The 18003-nt window shown below is 41.7% G+C and overlaps 1 protein-coding gene across 3 annotated transcripts; it reads right to left on the bottom strand.

Annotated features, from left to right (window-relative positions):
* Positions 1 to 19: 19 nt before the first annotated feature.
* Positions 20 to 17945, bottom strand: rars2 (arginyl-tRNA synthetase 2, mitochondrial). 3 transcript variants are annotated; one of them, XM_069196471.1, is made up of 20 exons: positions 17785 to 17945; positions 17413 to 17486; positions 16782 to 16884; positions 16134 to 16217; positions 14654 to 14754; positions 14018 to 14073; positions 13015 to 13098; positions 11496 to 11572; positions 10720 to 10878; positions 9732 to 9838; positions 8636 to 8731; positions 8320 to 8380; positions 8055 to 8131; positions 7636 to 7760; positions 5397 to 5464; positions 3794 to 3903; positions 2697 to 2792; positions 662 to 736; positions 508 to 571; positions 20 to 203 (listed from the first exon to the last, which is right to left on the bottom strand). In XM_069196471.1, exons 1-20 carry the CDS (start codon positions 17818 to 17820, stop codon positions 117 to 119), a joined length of 1740 nt encoding a protein of 579 aa, XP_069052572.1. In that variant the 5' UTR covers positions 17821 to 17945; the 3' UTR covers positions 20 to 116. The 3 variants fall into 3 exon arrangements, with proteins under 3 accessions (XP_069052572.1, XP_069052578.1, XP_069052581.1); XM_069196477.1 differs by having other exon boundaries at positions 14654 to 14751; XM_069196480.1 differs by lacking the exons at positions 20 to 203; positions 508 to 571 and having other exon boundaries at positions 709 to 796.
* Positions 17946 to 18003: the final 58 nt, after the last annotated feature.

Below are 18003 nucleotides of genomic sequence, written 5' to 3'. Positions count from 1 at the left end.
GAGTAAACTTGCACAGCGGTTGAAAACTTACTTTTTATTGGTTCAGTATCTTACATCACTACATTTCAGGTATGAACAGGTCTTGAAAGGAATCCAAGATGGAAATGTTTGGGAATTCACATCTTCTCGACGGGCGTTATGCCGAGAATCCTCAAGCCACTGGCCAGCACGATGCACGTGCTCCGAAACAGCTGCAGCCTTGCCTGCGGAACAAGAACATTTTTTTTAAAAATAAAAGTCCCGGCCATGCACAAACAGACCATCAGGCGTCATCCCTTCATTCCTGAGAAGACTGGCCCTGCTGTGTGCGATAATAAAAACCATCCATCCTTCTCCAATAACTGATTAGTACAATACAGGGTTATGGTGTTCCTATTCAGCCACTGATCTTCCAGCTTCGTTTGCTAACTCCTGACTGGATTGTTCTTTTCCTCTCTCTCTCTTTTGTGGAGAAAGCACAGTTTGTCAGGGGCTTTGTGTGGTTTCTTCGACAGCAGTGTGAGGTACCTGGGCCACAGCAGGGGGACTGCCCTTCACCGGCAGAGTCTTGTGAGCCACAGCCGCCAGACGACTGCAAAACAAAACAAAGTGTTGTTCGCGTGTAATTAACGCACAATTCTTCAGGAATCACACACAGCACGGAAGGGTGTGTGAATCTTACCAAAGTGTCAGCAGAAAGTTGACGAGGTGTTTGGGCTGGAGATCCTGTGAAGACTGAAGGAGAACTTCATCATACCTAGGAACAAGCACACAGCACAGTCTGCGTCAGCCAATATCTTCATTTCCACAGGCACCCCTGAAATCACATTGTACGTTTTATATGGTGAACAATCTAAATGTGTTTTGATAAAGGCAGAACCCAAGTGGCCAATGATATGGTGCATGTTTCAGTGATAAAACTCTTTAAAATCTATTTTCTAGAAATGAAGTGTCAAAATAAGCCCTTTTACCAAAAACCTTTTTCCTAGATTACAGACAGAAGAAAATTACATGTTAATGTATAATTGAACTGTACACAATATCATCTGGGTGCATGCAAAGTCAGCAGTTATAGGGAGAGGAGTCTGTTTTTAATCTGTATAATTTTATAGTCTTTGCAGATGCACTCTGTGATGTTTATTTTACAGGTCTGTAATAATCCTTACCAAGAATCCCCTCTCTGATAATAGACAGCAATGACTGAATGTACTTTGTCACTTTATGAGGCCATATTAAACAGCCTTGCCTCATTTTACAATATGAGCTCATGGCACAGGTTTGTACAAAAGGGGGCTTTCGCGGGTATATGATTAACTCCCTTTCTCCCGGAAGTCCTCAATTAAACAGGACAGATTTGAAAATGCCTCACTCAGGCTCTGAGGTGGAGTGCTGGGGTGTAAGAAAACAATTGAAATCCAAAGGTGAAAAAAAAAACATCCAGGGTTCTAAGGAAAAACAGAAATAATTCTTGTAGGCAAAACCAGTAATTCATAAACTCATCACCCACAGTTAAACAGCTGCAGCTAATGGGTATTTGAACTGTTGGGGAACAACAAAAGCCTGGAATTTTGTTAAGAAAGCATTACAGAAGTAGCAACTATTTTCAATATTATGAATTGATTGGTGCCATACCGTAACCATGAATTTTGGAGATTGTGTAATTCTCGCACTTCTGCACTATCAAACCACCTGTTTCTCAGTGGGTTAAAACTATGTAAATAGTTCTGTTTGCCTAAACAGCAGGAAGCTAACTTAACAGGTATTAGCAGGTCATCTCACTTACATGTTATTGACTTAACCCTTCAGCAGGCACTTCTTGTAGCGGCAAACCCATGATTTTCTTTTTCACACCCTCCCAAGATGAAACCCTCAATTGTTAACAAATTTGACACAGCTACAAAGCCTGTACCAGCACAGGGTGTGTATGTGGAGGAGGAGAATTAAGGACACTGCATGCTTTCCTTTAAAACCTGCAATTATTGGAACGTTCGCACTGATCGGAGGAGTGATACTGGGCTCGGGGACACTCAGGGAAGATACGAGGAATCTCGTATAGGCCCAGCAATGCAAGGACGATGATCCAGCTGCACCGACAGAGCTGTGCAGAAACTCCTTCATCCTCGCTGAGCACAGCCCAAGTCTCCTCCAGCTCCTGTCTGCCCATGGAAACACTCAGCACTTAGCAGGTGCACACGCGAACAAGTTGCACAACAAACTAAACAAGAGTATATGGTGATCTTTTGCATAAGCATACCAAGGCTTCTTAAACAAATTTGCCATCACCCTACACACTACCTGTGACGTGGAAGGGAAAACACAGTCTGTATGCTATCCAGCTCAAAACCACGCAGGCAAACCGGATGTCCAACACTGCTCGACACCGCAAGTCCTGCTTCTTTTCGACGAGACAAACCAGGGTACTGACAGGACTGAAAGCTACCCAGTCCGACTCCTTTACAGAATTTCAGCCTTAAGGAACAGAAATGGAGGCATTAACCTGAGATATTCAAACGTTTTCAATCCTGAAAGGGCCAGAGGAAACGCTTATAAACTCAGGTCGCTTGACAATGACCAAAATGAAGACACTACGCTGAGTGAATGCGAACTGCAATTTGTAGAACGCAAAGACCATGCTGAAGTAGAAGGTGTGGATTCACAAGTGGATTCATTTCCCAAATTTATTTTTCATTTTTATGGTCTAAGACAATTAAAGTTACCGTAGAAGGTGCTGAAGAATAGCAGTGGCCTCATGGTCCTGAAGATGAGAAGGATCGAAGTTCCTGTCTTCTCCACCATCGCACATTCTCAGCAAACTGAAACAGTCAAAACTGTGGTGGGACAACTCCATGTGGGAAAAGCCTACGTTAAGACCGAAAGGAGATTAACTTCATCCCGTATTTTAGAATTTACCAAAGCAGAAGGCGTTTGCAGACCCCACAAAGGATTAAATCTGTCCCATTAAACAACATTCACAAAAATTCTTTTAGAAAGAGGAAGGATTTGATCCTACACTTTTTATAACCATAGTAGTTACTGGAGAGAAGCAGTTGAGGTGTCAGGAATTCTGAAAGACAGGGCAATTGTCATTCAGGTACCACTGCACAGTAGTCGTCACCAAATACCCAGGAAGGGGAACAGACAGCTTAGTAGGATATTACTGTGTCGAGTTCTGCAAAGATGTGTTTCAGTTCATATCAGTGAATGAAGTGGCCTGCAGTTAATGGAGAAGCCTGGACCTCCCGCATTGTCCTTCTTATGCTCCAGGCAATGACGTACTGTATACGCATTTAAGGATGGAGGAGTTGTTTGCTTTTCATTCGTGTTTAGTATTTCTGCTTCAGTCTGGTTTGCTTGTGAAGAGACACAACAGGAGGGAAAGACCAACAGCAGAAAAAAGGCTGGGTGCGTCCCCCTCAAACTCCAGAGACAACCAGAAATGACTTTTAAATTTGACTACAGTGGAGAAAAACAAAAGTAAAAAGGTGTGAACAATCAATATACATTCCTTGCCAGCTACGTACTTCATGTGTAACATCGATCGGCACCCCACAAGAAACACTAGCAAAGTTGAACAGGAGGTACTTTTGTTATTACACAAATGGTTGTGGGAGACTGGAACAAGCTACCTAGCCATGTTGTCAAAGATCCACCTTTTTTCAAGACATGGCTGCATGAGACTCTCGGATCAGTCGGCGACTAATTGTGTCCACTGGCCTCCCCTCCTCTGTAACTAGTCCAGTGTTCTAGAAACAGGAAATGTCAAGTATCTTTGGAGAAACCCACAGAAGGCCAAGCAGGGAGACAAGTGCCTTACCTCCGGAGCCTGGCATGTGTGTATTGGAGGAACACTCCTGTGTCACCCTGGCTCTGGAGAACTCTGTCCCAGTCAAACCTGTAGTCAGACAGAAGTGGGCCTTTAAAGTCCTGGAAATGTGGGAGAACAACCAGTCAGAATCTGCTTTTTTGTGTGATCTCTGCATTTCTGGTCCGCTGGCCCACTCCCAGTGGCTGTGTAAAGGACGGGCACGGTGCCTTGGTAAATATCTCTCATGACAAACACATGTGACTGTAGGCCCTAGAATTTAATTTCTTTGTCCAGCCAGCTGTTTCACTGTATCTAAATCGTTTCAGGAAGTTTTTCGGCAAAAATACAGGGAGTGGTCACCTAGGGCCTTAAGGGTAACCAAGGAAAAACCCACAGGGAGAACATGCAGTCTCCACACAGAGGGCACTGCAGTCAAGAATCCATCCAGGGACCTGAGAGCTGTAAGGCAGCTGCACTTACACCATCGCTCAAGGCTGGACAATACTGCCATTGCCAAGATTAACACAGCAAATGTTTTACAGAATAGCAAATATATGATGTAAATATTGTTACAGCTTTAGGTGACTTAGAAGTGTCTCTAAGATATTAGATAAAGTTTGTGACACTGGGAAGAGTAGATACTTCTAACTTCAAATCAGAGAGGATGTTTGTTGAGCAATAGTAAAGTTTACACCTTAGTATACTTAGGGAAGTTGTGGATTAATGATTGTCAAGGAGCAGCACAGAAAGAGAGCACAAAGAAGAGGAGAAAAAGAGAGGAAACAAGAGAAAGAAGGAAGAAACAAGGAGAGGAAGGAGAGCAGAGTGAGGAGTCCGGAGGAGTTGGGACTTGAAGCTTGCCCCAGGTGAGAGCCCCTACTTCATGATCATCCAAATCAAACCTGACTGGAGCTCAGTATTTGAACCTTGTTAGACAGAGCGTGCTATTCTGTGTTTTAGGGGACTTGGGTTTCCTGGGTAAAAGATACCTCAGTTAGAAACGTCTTTCCTGATTAGGGGGCATTTTATGGATAAGGATATAGGCTCCCATTTATTTTGTGGTATCCAGGGTGCAGAGAGAAAGATTTAACTGCAGGTTACTTTGTATTTAGTTAGAAAGCAGCTCATCTCTTGTGCGGCCTCTGTAGGCATTAAGAGTTTAGGGCTTAGTAGCAGTCTGGGGTTTTCTGGGTGACCAGAATGTCAGGCCTCTGAAACGCCTTGTTTGTAAATACCGTATATATAAAGTAACTTTGTGTGTTGTACGTGGTGTGTAGTGTAGTTTGTGTTTTGTGATTGTAATAAATATTTGTTTTAACCAAGTGTGCCTGGATTATTACTCCTCTCAACAAAGCTGCGCCAGAGAATAAAGAATTCACCTGCCTCTAGTTACACCAGCCATTCGGGTAATTACTAGAAATGAATTACAAGACGGGGGTTTTGAATAATTATTTCATTGATTGACTAAACCGCTCGGTCAAATACTGATTTTCACCGTTTTCCTAGCCCCCCATTTGTGACAATATTTATCAGTTGTTGTTTTTCAAATGTGTTTGTTTGTTGTGTTTGAGGCAGTCCTTTTCAGAATGAGCACTGAGGAAAACTTACTTACCTGAATGATTAGTGCACTGACACCCACTTTTTCTGCAGTGCCCTCAGGGTCTTCCAGGTCCTTGCTTGCTGCAGAAAAAAGAAACACGTTCCCAATCGTTTCATTCAGAAGCCAGGAGCTGCTATTAGACTGGGCGATTCGGACAGGACAAAGGGGCCTCACGTTCACACACACGTTAATGAACTTTGAAACCTCTTGAGCTCTTCACCCCACTGCCCTCAGGCAAGAGATATAAGAGCATACGGACACTTACCACTAGATTCTTCAATAGCTTCTATCCACAAGCAGTGAGACTGGCGAACACATTTAGCCATCCCCCTCGGACCACACCTACACCATCGCTATCTACCTCTTTATGATTTCTTATCTCTTGCACATGTCCAGTCATTGTTTACACGTCTGTATTGTTTACATTCAAACTGTCTACATGTTTACTTGCACATTGTCTATTGTTTGTTTGTATATTGTCTTGATGCACTGTTTGCACTTTGTCTTTTTTACACTTGTTTTACAATCGAGAGACTTTCTGTCAGTAAGAATTCCATTGTGCCAGTACCGGTTACATATGGCAATAAAGTTCAAGTTCAGTTCAATCTGCAGTGTGGCCAACACACACTCCGTTCAGGGCTTTGTTCACGAGACAGCCACTGTCTAATGTTCACAACACGACTGCTGCTTCTGTGACCGTCGCGGTTCCGCGCGGGCTCGTGCCCTCCGCCGGTTCGTCCCGCCACACCTGGGCGCGAGCCCGGGTCTCCGGCGTAACGCAACAGGGAGCCAGGCGAGCGAGCTAAAGGAGACCTCCCCCAGCCCAGGCGGCTGAGGTCCCTGCTGCGCGCAGGGAGGGCGCTGACGTCACCGTGTCCAAACTAGCTCCTGCGCCTCCCTGCAGGTGGGCCCAGCGGCTGTAACCGGAACCCGCCTGGTCAGAGAAATGGTCCGAGCCCTCCACCGGGGTCGAGTCAGGATTGGTCAAATAAGGAATGTGACAATGGGGGGAAATTCCTAGCTTCCCGCACTGACAAACTGTTTCATCTGCAAATGGGCTGCCAATCGCGTGTGTGTCAAGAGCACCATCTCTAAAAGGCAGGCAGCCTGGCTCCAGAGGTCCTGCTTGGGAAGAGGCAGGCGGCGGAGGATGCAGCCAGGGGGGAGCGGTCGGGCAGAAAGCGACGAGGAACTCTGCAGACAGCAGATGAGCCCCCCTGGACAGCAGTGGGAAAGGCAGGAAGAGTCCCAGCCAGCCAGACCCCAGCTGTGTGTTAGAATAATGTCACAGAGCCTGACCACTCGCCTTCCACTGACTTTATATGGGCGGCAGAAGAAAACACACACTTTAACATCTGTGCACTGTAACCGCATTAAACGCCTGATTCTGAAATGTCACTAAGACTATATTGTAAAAGGCAAATTTCGATATCCAGTTTAATAAGATGGGATAGTCCAACTGTCATTCAACCTTACCTGCTGATGAATCAGCTATATTTTGGTATAATTATTATGCCTACTTAAGTAGTGTCTCCTGGAAGCTCAGGGTCGCAGTGATAATCAGACACAGAAAAACACTGTTTGAAAAAGGGTTATGTGTACTGTAAATGGCCATTGCCTACACTGTCACAATATTATCAATGGTTTGAGTTTGCAATGTTTTACACACAATTTTTCTTTAGTTTAAATCTTTAATTTTTTGTTTCCTGTGAATTAATCAACTTCATACAAGCAAGAGGTGTATTAATAGTGTACACTTGGTTTACCTAATAGGTTTAAGTGGAGCAGGTTTTTAAGCCAAGCCTGATGGTCTCATTTACAAACAGGATGCTAAAACTACACAAATCACAGGAGCCTTAAGTTGAAGAAGAAAAGAGGTGTTTTTAGGATGAAAGAATATAAAGCAGTGAGTGTTGTAAGGCGTGTACAGCGCAGCTCATCTGCAGTCTTGACTCTTAACCCGATGATTAAGAGCAGAACCTGTTCTTCGCTTGCGACACTTCTTGCGCCCAACACCCTAAGCCGTTTCACAAAGCATGCCGAGGACAATGAGAAAGAAAATGAAACAAGCAGTGTGGACCAGCTCCACTCCACTCTAACTGAACACCTGTTGAGCAGAGTTTCTTGTTTATGTCAACCAAGTCAATCAGCCAATCAGTCAATCCACCAACCAGCCATTCAATCATCCATTCATTGATCGATTCATTCATTCGTTATAATTGTAGTGCAGGGGTCCCTGCGCCCTCCTTACTTCTGGAGTCCCTCATGTTTTGGAGCATCCTCGTGCGAGCTTCATCGAGCACGTCCTCCAGGAAGACCACGGCCCCCCTTCGGGTCTTCATCCCCTGCACGAGGCCGAAGGGAACGTGGCGGCAGCTGCAGGGAAGCCAACCCAGTCAGTACGGCCAGGAGGCAGGCCGAAAGATGAATGAAAAATGGCACCGTCGTTTACAAACAGCCCGAGACACGAGTGCAAGATTTAACATAGATTTAAAATAGTTGTTGCACAGATTTAACATTTCCAGGAGATGTAAAAACCGTTACGCGGAAACAATTGTGATTTAAAAAGTCATTAAAAGACTCAAACATTTGGTAGGTTAGTGTACTTGGTGGTAGGCCTATGTTTCTTTCTCATGATGGGAAGACTGCAGAATAATTTAAACCTCTTACCTTTCTGCCCACTGGAATCCCATCGCCTGAAGGACTTGGAAAATTTGCTTAAAATGGGTTTCCTGACTTTTATCTGTCTTAAATATAAGCATACAACATCATTAACATAAAATTGGAAACTTCATTTTTGCACACTGAAATTTGGTTGGGGGAAAATACAAAAACTTTAAGCGAGAGGATAGGATTGAGCAATTTTGATGGGACTGGACTAGCATATTACTCTCAAATTAATGGGGGAAAAATAAATGAGTGTAAAAAGACCTACCACATAAATCATCTCATCAAAATCATATTTATTCTTCCGATCTACAGCTGCTGCAAGATCTCTGTAAAATACAATAGACAAATACAAACTAAAACCTGTCATCATTTACACCAGCGCAAGGCCAGGTACAGCACTTCTCCTTGAACTTAAATCTGTTCGTGCCCACAATGAACTTTAAATAATGATTTAGCAAAGAAAAGGCAGGTGTAACTGAAGAATTTTAACACATGGATTAAACTGGCCCTATTTAATCCCGACCCTTCACAGTTAAAGACTGAGCCAGTCAAGGCAGTATGAAGGCCTTTGCTCAACTTGCCTGGTAATGTACAGAGAAGTCCCATCACTGCGTACGACGGTAGTGAACGACGACATATCCTTGGCTGGGGAAAGGTCAACTACACCGGTTCCTGTCCTTAAAGCAAGCAGAATACAATCACCGCAGATTATGGGAACATACACTGTAAATACAAGAACATATTTTATTCCACTCTCTCTTAACATCTTTCTTTACAGTTTAAAGAACCTTTTCGCTTATGGCACGGTTTTTTTAATTGACCTCACCAAGCGTCCTAGGAAAAGTGCCCTACAAACTGAAATGATTTCTTACAGCTCTTTTGCTGCGCAGCTCACTGTTAAAACATTCAGCTCAAGCCTCCGACACCAAGAACAATACAAAGCTACTTTCTCTCACTTTGTTCCTGACTATCAGTTATTCCGATTCTCTAGTGCTGTGTACTTATTTCTGTCCTAAATTCGCGGAATTCCGCCATGTGTAAAAAGAAAACTGATACATCTTTTATCTCAACAGGCACGTTGCAGGCTAGCTTTCGGGAACTCTGGACGAGTAAAATGACTCACATGCAAGTCAGCGATGAAGTTTTAAAAAAGTCCTACCCGTATTTATTCTGTAATTTCCTTTGATTTGCTATCTATGTACTACCTTCTCTGTTCAGGCTTCACCACACTGTTAAATGTACCAGTAAACCCACATGCACAGATTCTGCATGGCTGCTGATCACTGTGAGAAAATGCATCCACCCAGAAGCCAGTTAAGCTACCAGCATGTCTTTGGACTGCAGGAGGAAACCGGCGCACCCGGAGGGAACCCACACACAGGGAGAACAAAAAAACTCCCCGGAGATACAGACAGCACCCCCAGGTCTGGAATTGAGGGCCCCAGTGCTGTGTGGCTAACAACTGTGCCGCCGTGACGTCCCTCTCAAATAACATCCCTTGTTATTTGCACTTGTATGAAACGAGCACGTTGATTCACATATTAGCCCCATTTGTTTCAAAGGAAAGGGCATCCTCATTTACATCTCATTTACGGAGGTCTAACCTCTGTCAAAGGGCTCTATTTAAACTCTGCTCTAGTTTTATCTTGCAAAGTTTTTCCAAAACCTGTGACGTACGGTGTGGTTTTCAACAGGCCCCTGGAGCGGAGCAGATGAAGCACCTCCTGGGTCTTCCCCTGGTAGGCCGATTCCCCCGAGTACTCCCCAAAGCGAACGCCGAGACGCTGCGCGGGCACACAGGGAGCGGAGATCGGGAATCAGACAGCATGCCGTGGGCGGGTACATGGCAAAAAAAACATTTCACATTCTCCGTGTTCTTTTTCGGCGTGAGAAAGAGCGGGCTTCCCTCTCTTCCTCACACCCGAAGAAGGCTCCACAGCCAAAACACTGTGTTTACTTTCTTCTCTTTTCAGCAGGGAATAACCCTTTACTTGTTCCTTTGCGGCCTACGCATGCTGACGCTGCTGCCTACTTGAATTATTTCGTGTCTACCGTTTTAGAGGTTTGAGGCGTCTTCAACCAGGGGTTGCGGACTTTTTCTTAGAAACAGTGTCTGTGCGTGGGGGGATAACGTTTACATTGTCAGCGTGTTTTATTTACTCTTTTCTTTTTCACAGTTGTAATAAAATACCAACAAAATGGGTTAGTCTGAAAATATCTGCACTGCAAACACGAATTCCCGTTGGAAATATTTCACTAAAAGGCTCAGGACTTGGGGAAGACTGGGTTTAGCCCGGTCTTACTTTCACCTTTCATGCAATCCTTTTGGTTCAACATCTACTATGGCCTCACACCGTGTCTTTTAACAGAGTGAGTACATTTACCCCTTAACTTCGAGGCCTTTTTGTCATTTTTACTTAGTTTTCTTCAAAGTTCACATGCAATGAACTCATGGCTTTCAAACGGAGCCTCTGCACGATTTACTAAATTCATACTGAAGTGCAGATGGCCAGTTCACGAAACGCAGAGCAAATAATAACAATACAAATAACAACTGTGTTTTCACACAGTCAGGAAAGGTGATTGGAGAAACCCTTTTTGAAAAAGCTGACCTAAGGCGATGAACAGAAAGAGAAAAAGCACAGCACTTAAATAGAGTTCTAACCTCGTAGACTCGTCTGTACTCTACAATACTGATCTCTCTGAAGCGCTGCCACAGGGACAGAGCACCACTCTCTCCCGTTTCAAGCCTCCTGAAGAACTCCCGCGCAGCTTCCTGCATGTTCTCATCTCTCTCAGCTTCCTTGTTTACTCGCACGTACACCTGCAGAGCAGACAGCAGCAGGAGATCAAGAAATCAATGAAGCACATAGAGATAATTCTCGCTTTATACCAGTTATGGAAGTTTTGTCTTTATAGCTCCCTTCACACCACAGCATCCCCAAGACCTGGACATAGTTAAATATTATGAAACCAAATTCATGTTGATTTATTACACAATTTTAAGGAAACAATAGTCTAATCCTACTATCAGGAAATATGCAGAGAATTCTCCTATTTCTCTGCTGTTGTGCTTCCCTCTGTGTGTCATCCACATAGACAGGGGAGAGCAAGTTTCAGGTTTCTTAAAACTCTCCAAAGTGCTTAGCTTCAAGTTTGAGACAATTTAAAGATAATTTCTCTAATTTTGTTGCATTTCTAGCAAATTTATTTTGGTTTCAAACCATTCCATTTTGTGGCAGTTGCAATTATTGTGTGTTGCACAAATGGCCTACGAACATCAAAATATTTTGTTGCTAAGTTACATCAGACTATGATTGCAATTTCAGTAACAATGGTTTGCATTGGCTTTGAAAGTATCACTTTAACTTAATCTTGGTGTACTCTCAGAAGAGAAACGTTGATTAAGAGGTTTAAAAATCCAACTATATGTTAACTTACATCAAACAGATGTTGTAGAGGGTTTACTTTTAACTCTTCCTCTGAACCAAACTGCTGAAAGCCAACTCCCAGCAGACCTGGAATAACAACAAAGCCATCAGCAGAAACAAGTCTTCAGTTTTCACAAGAAAACTATTCCAAAACATTTGGCTGAGAAAACAGTACTGTATATGGGATAAAGAGCAAATAATCTCATTAATGGCACTATTTGAATAATAAAATAAAATGTAAATGTAACAGACAAATGGAAGCAATTAATAATGGTGCACATTTTATTCCTTAATATTAAAAGTATGATGTACATCTGTATTGTGACAACATAATAGGCATTTAACTAAAATGAATCAACTGTAATGGTGTTCATCTAAGAACCTAAAACCACCAAACAGTTTTTCCCCATAAACAAGTTTTAATTGTGACCAATTAATACAGTATACACACATACACATCTGAAAACCTTGACTTGTGGTTCTTAAAAAAAACCTTGCAAGCAAAGTTATCTTTTCAGTCATTAAAACTGATACAGCATGACTGCTTTCAGATACTTTGAGATGTACCAATAGGGTTACAATGATCAAATATTAGATATCTTACTGAAATTATTGGAATTCTGTTCTGCACAACAGTAAAACAGCTTTTTAAAAAACTGTTCAATGTCAAATGTCACTATTTTCACTGTGGAGACCAACAGTCCTTCCTCTACGCACTGTTTGAAACAAGTCACACTGGGGAAGCCCGTACACTGACACTTTCATGAACAGATGGATGAGATAGAGAGATATTTTACTGATCCCGTGAGGGAAACTGCAGTGCAACAGCAGCTTAACACAGTCAACACAGCACAGTGTAACGAATGATCCAATAACAATAATACAATACAATACAATCAGATCAATTAGCTATTGTCAGCCAAAGGAGCGACAGACAGCTTAACCAAATGGACTCCTCTCACTTGTAACCTTTACTATGCTGAGGATTCATGTTCTAGAGATCCTTGAGAATGGGGTTCTTCCAGAGGAGTGCTCAGTGTCTCGACACGGATATCGAGTTCCCGATATAAATATCCCAAGTCACTTCCATGGGTTCTTTCTACAAGTTGAAAAGCCTTCAACTATGTCACACATTGACAATCAAAGCAAATGGAAATGATAGGAAAAAAAAGTGCTAATTGTTTTTAAAACCTTTAACCTTTGTAAAAGCTATTGATTGAAAAAAAGAAAAAAGAAAACGCAGACCTCAAAACTCAAACCACTTTGCTATGAAATGCTATTTGGCCTTAACTCCTCTCTCTTCTTGTATAAGACACACCCCCAGTAAAAGCGGGATTTTTGTTTCAAGCTCAATTTCCTGAGAACAAAGCAGGAGGATGTCTGGTGTGCATGACCCAAAACCTTGCTCTTCTTGTTGCAAATGCCCGCAAGAACTCGCAAAGATGTGCCTTCGGGTGTTTCAACCGTGAGCCTTTGAACTTTTCATCTGGTGCTCTGAATAGCGAATAGAAAAATGTATTTGCACTCACCAAACTGCATTCCCCAATCACCCAGATAATTAATCCTAATGACGCAGTTGCCCAGGACTTCCTTAAGGTTAGCTATGAAGTTACCTGTGGAAAACGGAATGCATGCTAACGTCAAAAACTGAGTGAAATCTCTCACATTTTTTTTTAAATATGTTTAGCAACCTTTTATGGATTACACATTCAGTCATCTTTCATTAAGCAAAAGCTATTTATAGAAACTCCCATTGCCACAGACTCTTAACCAATAGTTCAGGAACAGCCTGGGGATTAATGAACGAGCTGATTTCCCATGAGAAGCCTGTCCCCTACTGGCGTGAAAACACATTAAACTTTTCCGTCTCTTTCCAAGAAACACCCATGTAGTGAGCGTGTGACGTTGATCCACTAAGCAAGGGCTCAATGATGACCCCTTCACCTGTGTTGCTCATCTTGACAGTAGTGTTTAAATAAGAACAGAAGGAGATGAGGTTTGTGATGAGTGCTGTTCACCTAAGTAGGCAGTGGAAGGACAAAGGCCAGAGTTGTAATATGCTACTTTACTTTTACTTGCATTGTACCAGATGGGAAATTTGCTTTGCAGGCAGTTGAAAGACATAACACAATACACAATACATCCAACACAACATGAACCTATTAAATAAGAAACATTTATATATGATGAAAAAAAGATATACTATATATAAAGTAAAATATGTAATCAATTATCCAAATTAAGGAGGTCAATAGCTGTGAAAATAAAAGATACTGCATTTGATCTAGGTAGTCTAAACCCAAGCTAAAGTATTGTAGGTAATTGTTTACCTGCTGTGTCAACTTCTTTCATGTTCTGTTTGCACTGTTAAATCCGCAATGGTTAACAGCTTGAAACGGGCTTGGTAAGAGAATGATGGAATGGATGCAATAATTTGGGCCCAGGTGGTTCTGAAAACAGAACAGCCTCTGGAAGCCCAGGACCAACACTCTCATCACTGGGAGAAGATTTTAATATCTGCAGAAGCCTTACCGATGATGGTAGAGCGCAGATGTCCAGCATGGAACTTTTTTGCAATATTCGGTGAACTGTGAAACAAAAATGTGACAAATCACGATCACGAGGAGAAAGGGCGATCAGGACAGAAGACATTCCACAGATTCATTCATTTACACCACAGGCAATTTACAACCAAGACAAGCAATTTTTTTCCTCTTAACAGAAAGGGAACTAAGCAAAATAAGGAAACAGAAACTGACTCAGTTAAGAAGCAAGTGGTTAATCTGACAAGTGGAGACATTGTCTTATTTCTGATGTTCTGCATTACGTTAATCTCTCCACACACTAAAATGTTCTCTGTATTGGTACTCTCCGTAAATGGTACGAACATTTTATTGTGGAGTTTGGTGTTGGTAAAGTGTTAACTGAACCGAAAAATGCAGAAGAAAGGGAGAATGACTATGTCGTGTGCTGGCTTTGCTGGAGTGTAGGAAGTACACTAACTAGCTTTTAATTAGTATTTCGAAGTGCCTACAATGTGGATTCTAACAAGCCCACATGAGGTCACTGAGCTTGGGTGTCAGCAGTATTGTTTTCTCTGTCAGTCAACAGTAAGATGTATTGTACGAGTCGGGAGTCTAAAATATCATAAGGAGGAAAATCACCCACCTGAATTCTACCACGGTTTTTTTCCCTTTTTGCTGCTGATTAAAAAGTTCACTTTTCACGCCAAAATCTGAACCTTTGATGGATATCTCCTGTAAAACCTTCTAACAAAACGAGACAAACGAGACATAAAAAAAATCAGTGTAGATGCCTTGCAACCGAAGACAACTACTATGTGCATCACTAGCTTTATATATTTTTCTAGAGTCTCAATCCTGAATTTTCTAGAAAAGCTCCACAAAGGCTTGATTATATGATAATATTACTTTTAGCTTTATTTTCCTTCCTTTCCCTAAAAAAATGAAAACACGTGGATTTCTCTGATTTAAGAGCTACACATTTATTACAAAACTTTACTGGCATAATGTCAAAGGGGTTACCTTACTGCCCAATCTCATCTAAACACATTTCCTATACTACCTTCCCTTAAATTCTATTCTGTGAGCATAAGAACTTGAGGTGTCTTTCACTCGTAGGGGTTAATTTCTCAAGAAAGCCCAAGTTGGATCACAGAATGACTGAAGGACAAAACCCCATATTGTCTGGTGCATCATATTGCTATATTTCACATATTCTTCTAATTTTTATTGAAAACTTTCCTCTGTGTATTGTATCAGTGCCCATGACACACACAAATGTCTATCTGGCTTAAAAAACGGCACATCACAATAACAGTTTTGTCATCTTGGAACTTGATGAATTCTGCTCAGGGGATTCTTTACATTACTTTCTAAATATCTGACCACTTCTGGTTTTCAAAGCCAGTACTTAATTGGTTACAATTAAGTACTGTAGCTGTATTCATTTGGAAAATACATGATTTTGTTCCAGTGCAAGATCACTTCACTTTGACAGCAACATTATGACCTTCATGCCCGATCTCATAACTACTCAAGGCAGGCCAGGACCTCGAAACCAACACTATTTTGCTGATGCAAGCCAGCGTTAGCAGCGCTTGTTTCCTGGATAACATAGAGTAAGAAGCAATGCTGTCAAAAAACAGCGATTTATATGTGGATTTTAAAGAATATGAAACTAAAACAGCTCCAGTGTTTCACTTTTTTCACCCACACTAATAATCAAAGGAATATAATGGTTGTAGCTGTTTTGTAGTTCTGTTCTGTAGTTTCATGTCCAATAATCCCATCAGCTCATTCAACTGTGTGATTAAGCACAACAGCACATTCAGATTTCAATTAAAGACAAATACTTAAACATTCAAGAATATTTGAGAGCTAAGAGACAAGGAGAGTCCACTTGCTACACGTACATCTTTCTCTTTTGTTTGCTAGAAAGTTAATTTTATACCTCAGATCATGGTCCTGAGAATGGAGGAATGTTACATCAATAACCATCCAACTGCATCCTTCAAAGTGTCAATAAGGACACAAAGCAATAGATGTGTTATCTACACCTCAGCATTTCCAAAAATTGATAAATTACCAAAGTTCTTAAAAACCCAGTAAAGACTAGTAAGATTCACCTCTGCCAAGAGTGCTCGGTTTATTTTAAAATGGATTACTCCAGTGCCAACTCCAACATCTTCAACCACACTGTCTCTCTTTATCTAAAAGAACAAAAATATGAGTTAAATGATATAATGCATTTACTTAAAACAGATGGACAAACGTCTTTCTATCTAAAATAAATTCATCCTTCTGAATGTTAATGAAAGCACAACACAAATTAAAATTATTTATTAACATGATTAGGTCTGTCTCTTGCTTGCCAGGATAGGCTCCAGCTCCCCTTCAACTCTATGCTGAATAAATTAGAAAATGGATGGATTTATGCCTCTTGAACTTCAGGCATCTTTTAATCTGTGGGTGGGGCAATAATTTGCATTCCACCTTTTTTGGGTTAAAGAAATAGGTGTTTTTCTTCTGAATTTGTAACTGCTGGGGAAGCTGAAGACCAAACAATTGCTTGAAAGATTCAGGTATTAAGAAATTAAGAACATTAGATTTCAGGTCAGATAACACATCACAATGCGCAGACATAGTCAGTACAAATTATTCATGAAAAACTGCTCTTCCAATTCACAGCTTTAAATAGATCAGTCCCATCCCTCTTTTATGTATTTATCCCACAGCTGAGGGATCACCTATGTGTGGAGCACTATGGTCAATACCTGTTGAGCAAGCAGTTCTGTCCGAGTCTGGATATCCCCCGCAGACTGGAGCAGGCCATTCTGCACCAGGGAACTCACAGACACACGGAAATCAGGGGACTGCCTGGAAAACAGCACAGCAATTCTAAACTTGCTGTTGAAGGCCCTTAAAATAGTAAATGAAAAGTTACAGAAAATACTACAAAAAAGAGTGGACAAAAAATAAATAAATGGGGGATCTCAATCAAGGGCTTCCGCACTGGAAGATCAATTAATCAAATAACAAGGCAGAATGCTTAGTGTTATGTACAGAAGTCCTGGACGGGCCTGGTTGTCTGTAATGACGGTTCGAATAGGTGCAAGAAGACACTTCAGTGACTATGGAAGAGGGGTGATTGTTCAGGTCCATGTAGTGAGCAAGACAGCCCAACTTGCTGATTCTTCCCGAGTAACGGGGTCTGAGGTTGTGTCAGCATGAAACTCCGAGGGAAAGACATCCGCAGCCAGGAGCAACAGTGGGCAGAAGCAGATATTCCGGGAACGCGAGATGTGTTCATTAATTCACGGTGCAGGACAAAAAAAGTGAACGAGTGCTGACTGACTGATGGCAAACTCAACCTGGAGTGTGAGCAGACAGAGGGACACACTTAACTGTTTTTTTGAGACAGGGACAGCCGACACTGCTGCAATGAAGGACTCCTCTGATGACCCCAGGACCTTGGATAGCTAAATCAGAAAGCGCAAGTATTACAACGTGCACAAGCAATTTCTTTACAGTAACCTTGACAGAGAACAACATTGTAAATTCTAATCTCCTATAACTTACAATTTTACAATCTAAGACATTTCAGTTATGCGTCACTAAATTATTTACAATAACAAGGAAAAGTTAGACGACAGAGGCACACTTGTATGCCTGCTAAATACCAGCAAAAAGAAAAACAAAACACGAATGTCAGTCGTGCATACAAATATGACTTTGACACCAACATCTAAACTTAGAGGTATAACTACAGAGAACTACCTTTGATGCAATCGTTCGTCTGAAATAGCAAGCCATGTGTAAAATGAAAATCAGATTGAATAGAATATTGTAATTTTTCTGATTGCTATATACATCCTAACTCATTTTCTGTTTGAGATACTGTAGATGACTTTCAGTCCATGCTTCCGATTTGCGTCTTATCTGACCTTCGAACTTACGTTTACGTCTGTATTTCGGCCAATGAAAGCGCTCCGTCTC

Source organism: Lepisosteus oculatus, chromosome 2 (assembly GCF_040954835.1).
Source record: "Lepisosteus oculatus isolate fLepOcu1 chromosome 2, fLepOcu1.hap2, whole genome shotgun sequence".
Taxonomy (NCBI): domain Eukaryota; kingdom Metazoa; phylum Chordata; class Actinopteri; order Semionotiformes; family Lepisosteidae; genus Lepisosteus; species Lepisosteus oculatus.
Note: the sequence above shows the minus strand (reverse complement) of the source record. Positions and strands in the feature narration are given on the sequence as shown.

Coding starts and splice junctions, on each gene's coding strand:
- rars2 (XM_069196471.1), bottom strand. CDS start 17,820: ATGGCTTGCTATTTCAGACGAACGATTGCATCAAAG. Junction 16,885..17,412: donor GTCCCTGTCTCAAAAAAACA/GTTAAGTGTGTC, acceptor GCTGTTTTCCAG/GCAGTCCCCTGATTTCCGTG. Junction 10,879..11,495: donor CTCTACAACATCTGTTTGAT/GTAAGTTAACAT, acceptor TCTGCTCTGCAG/GTGTACGTGCGAGTAAACAA.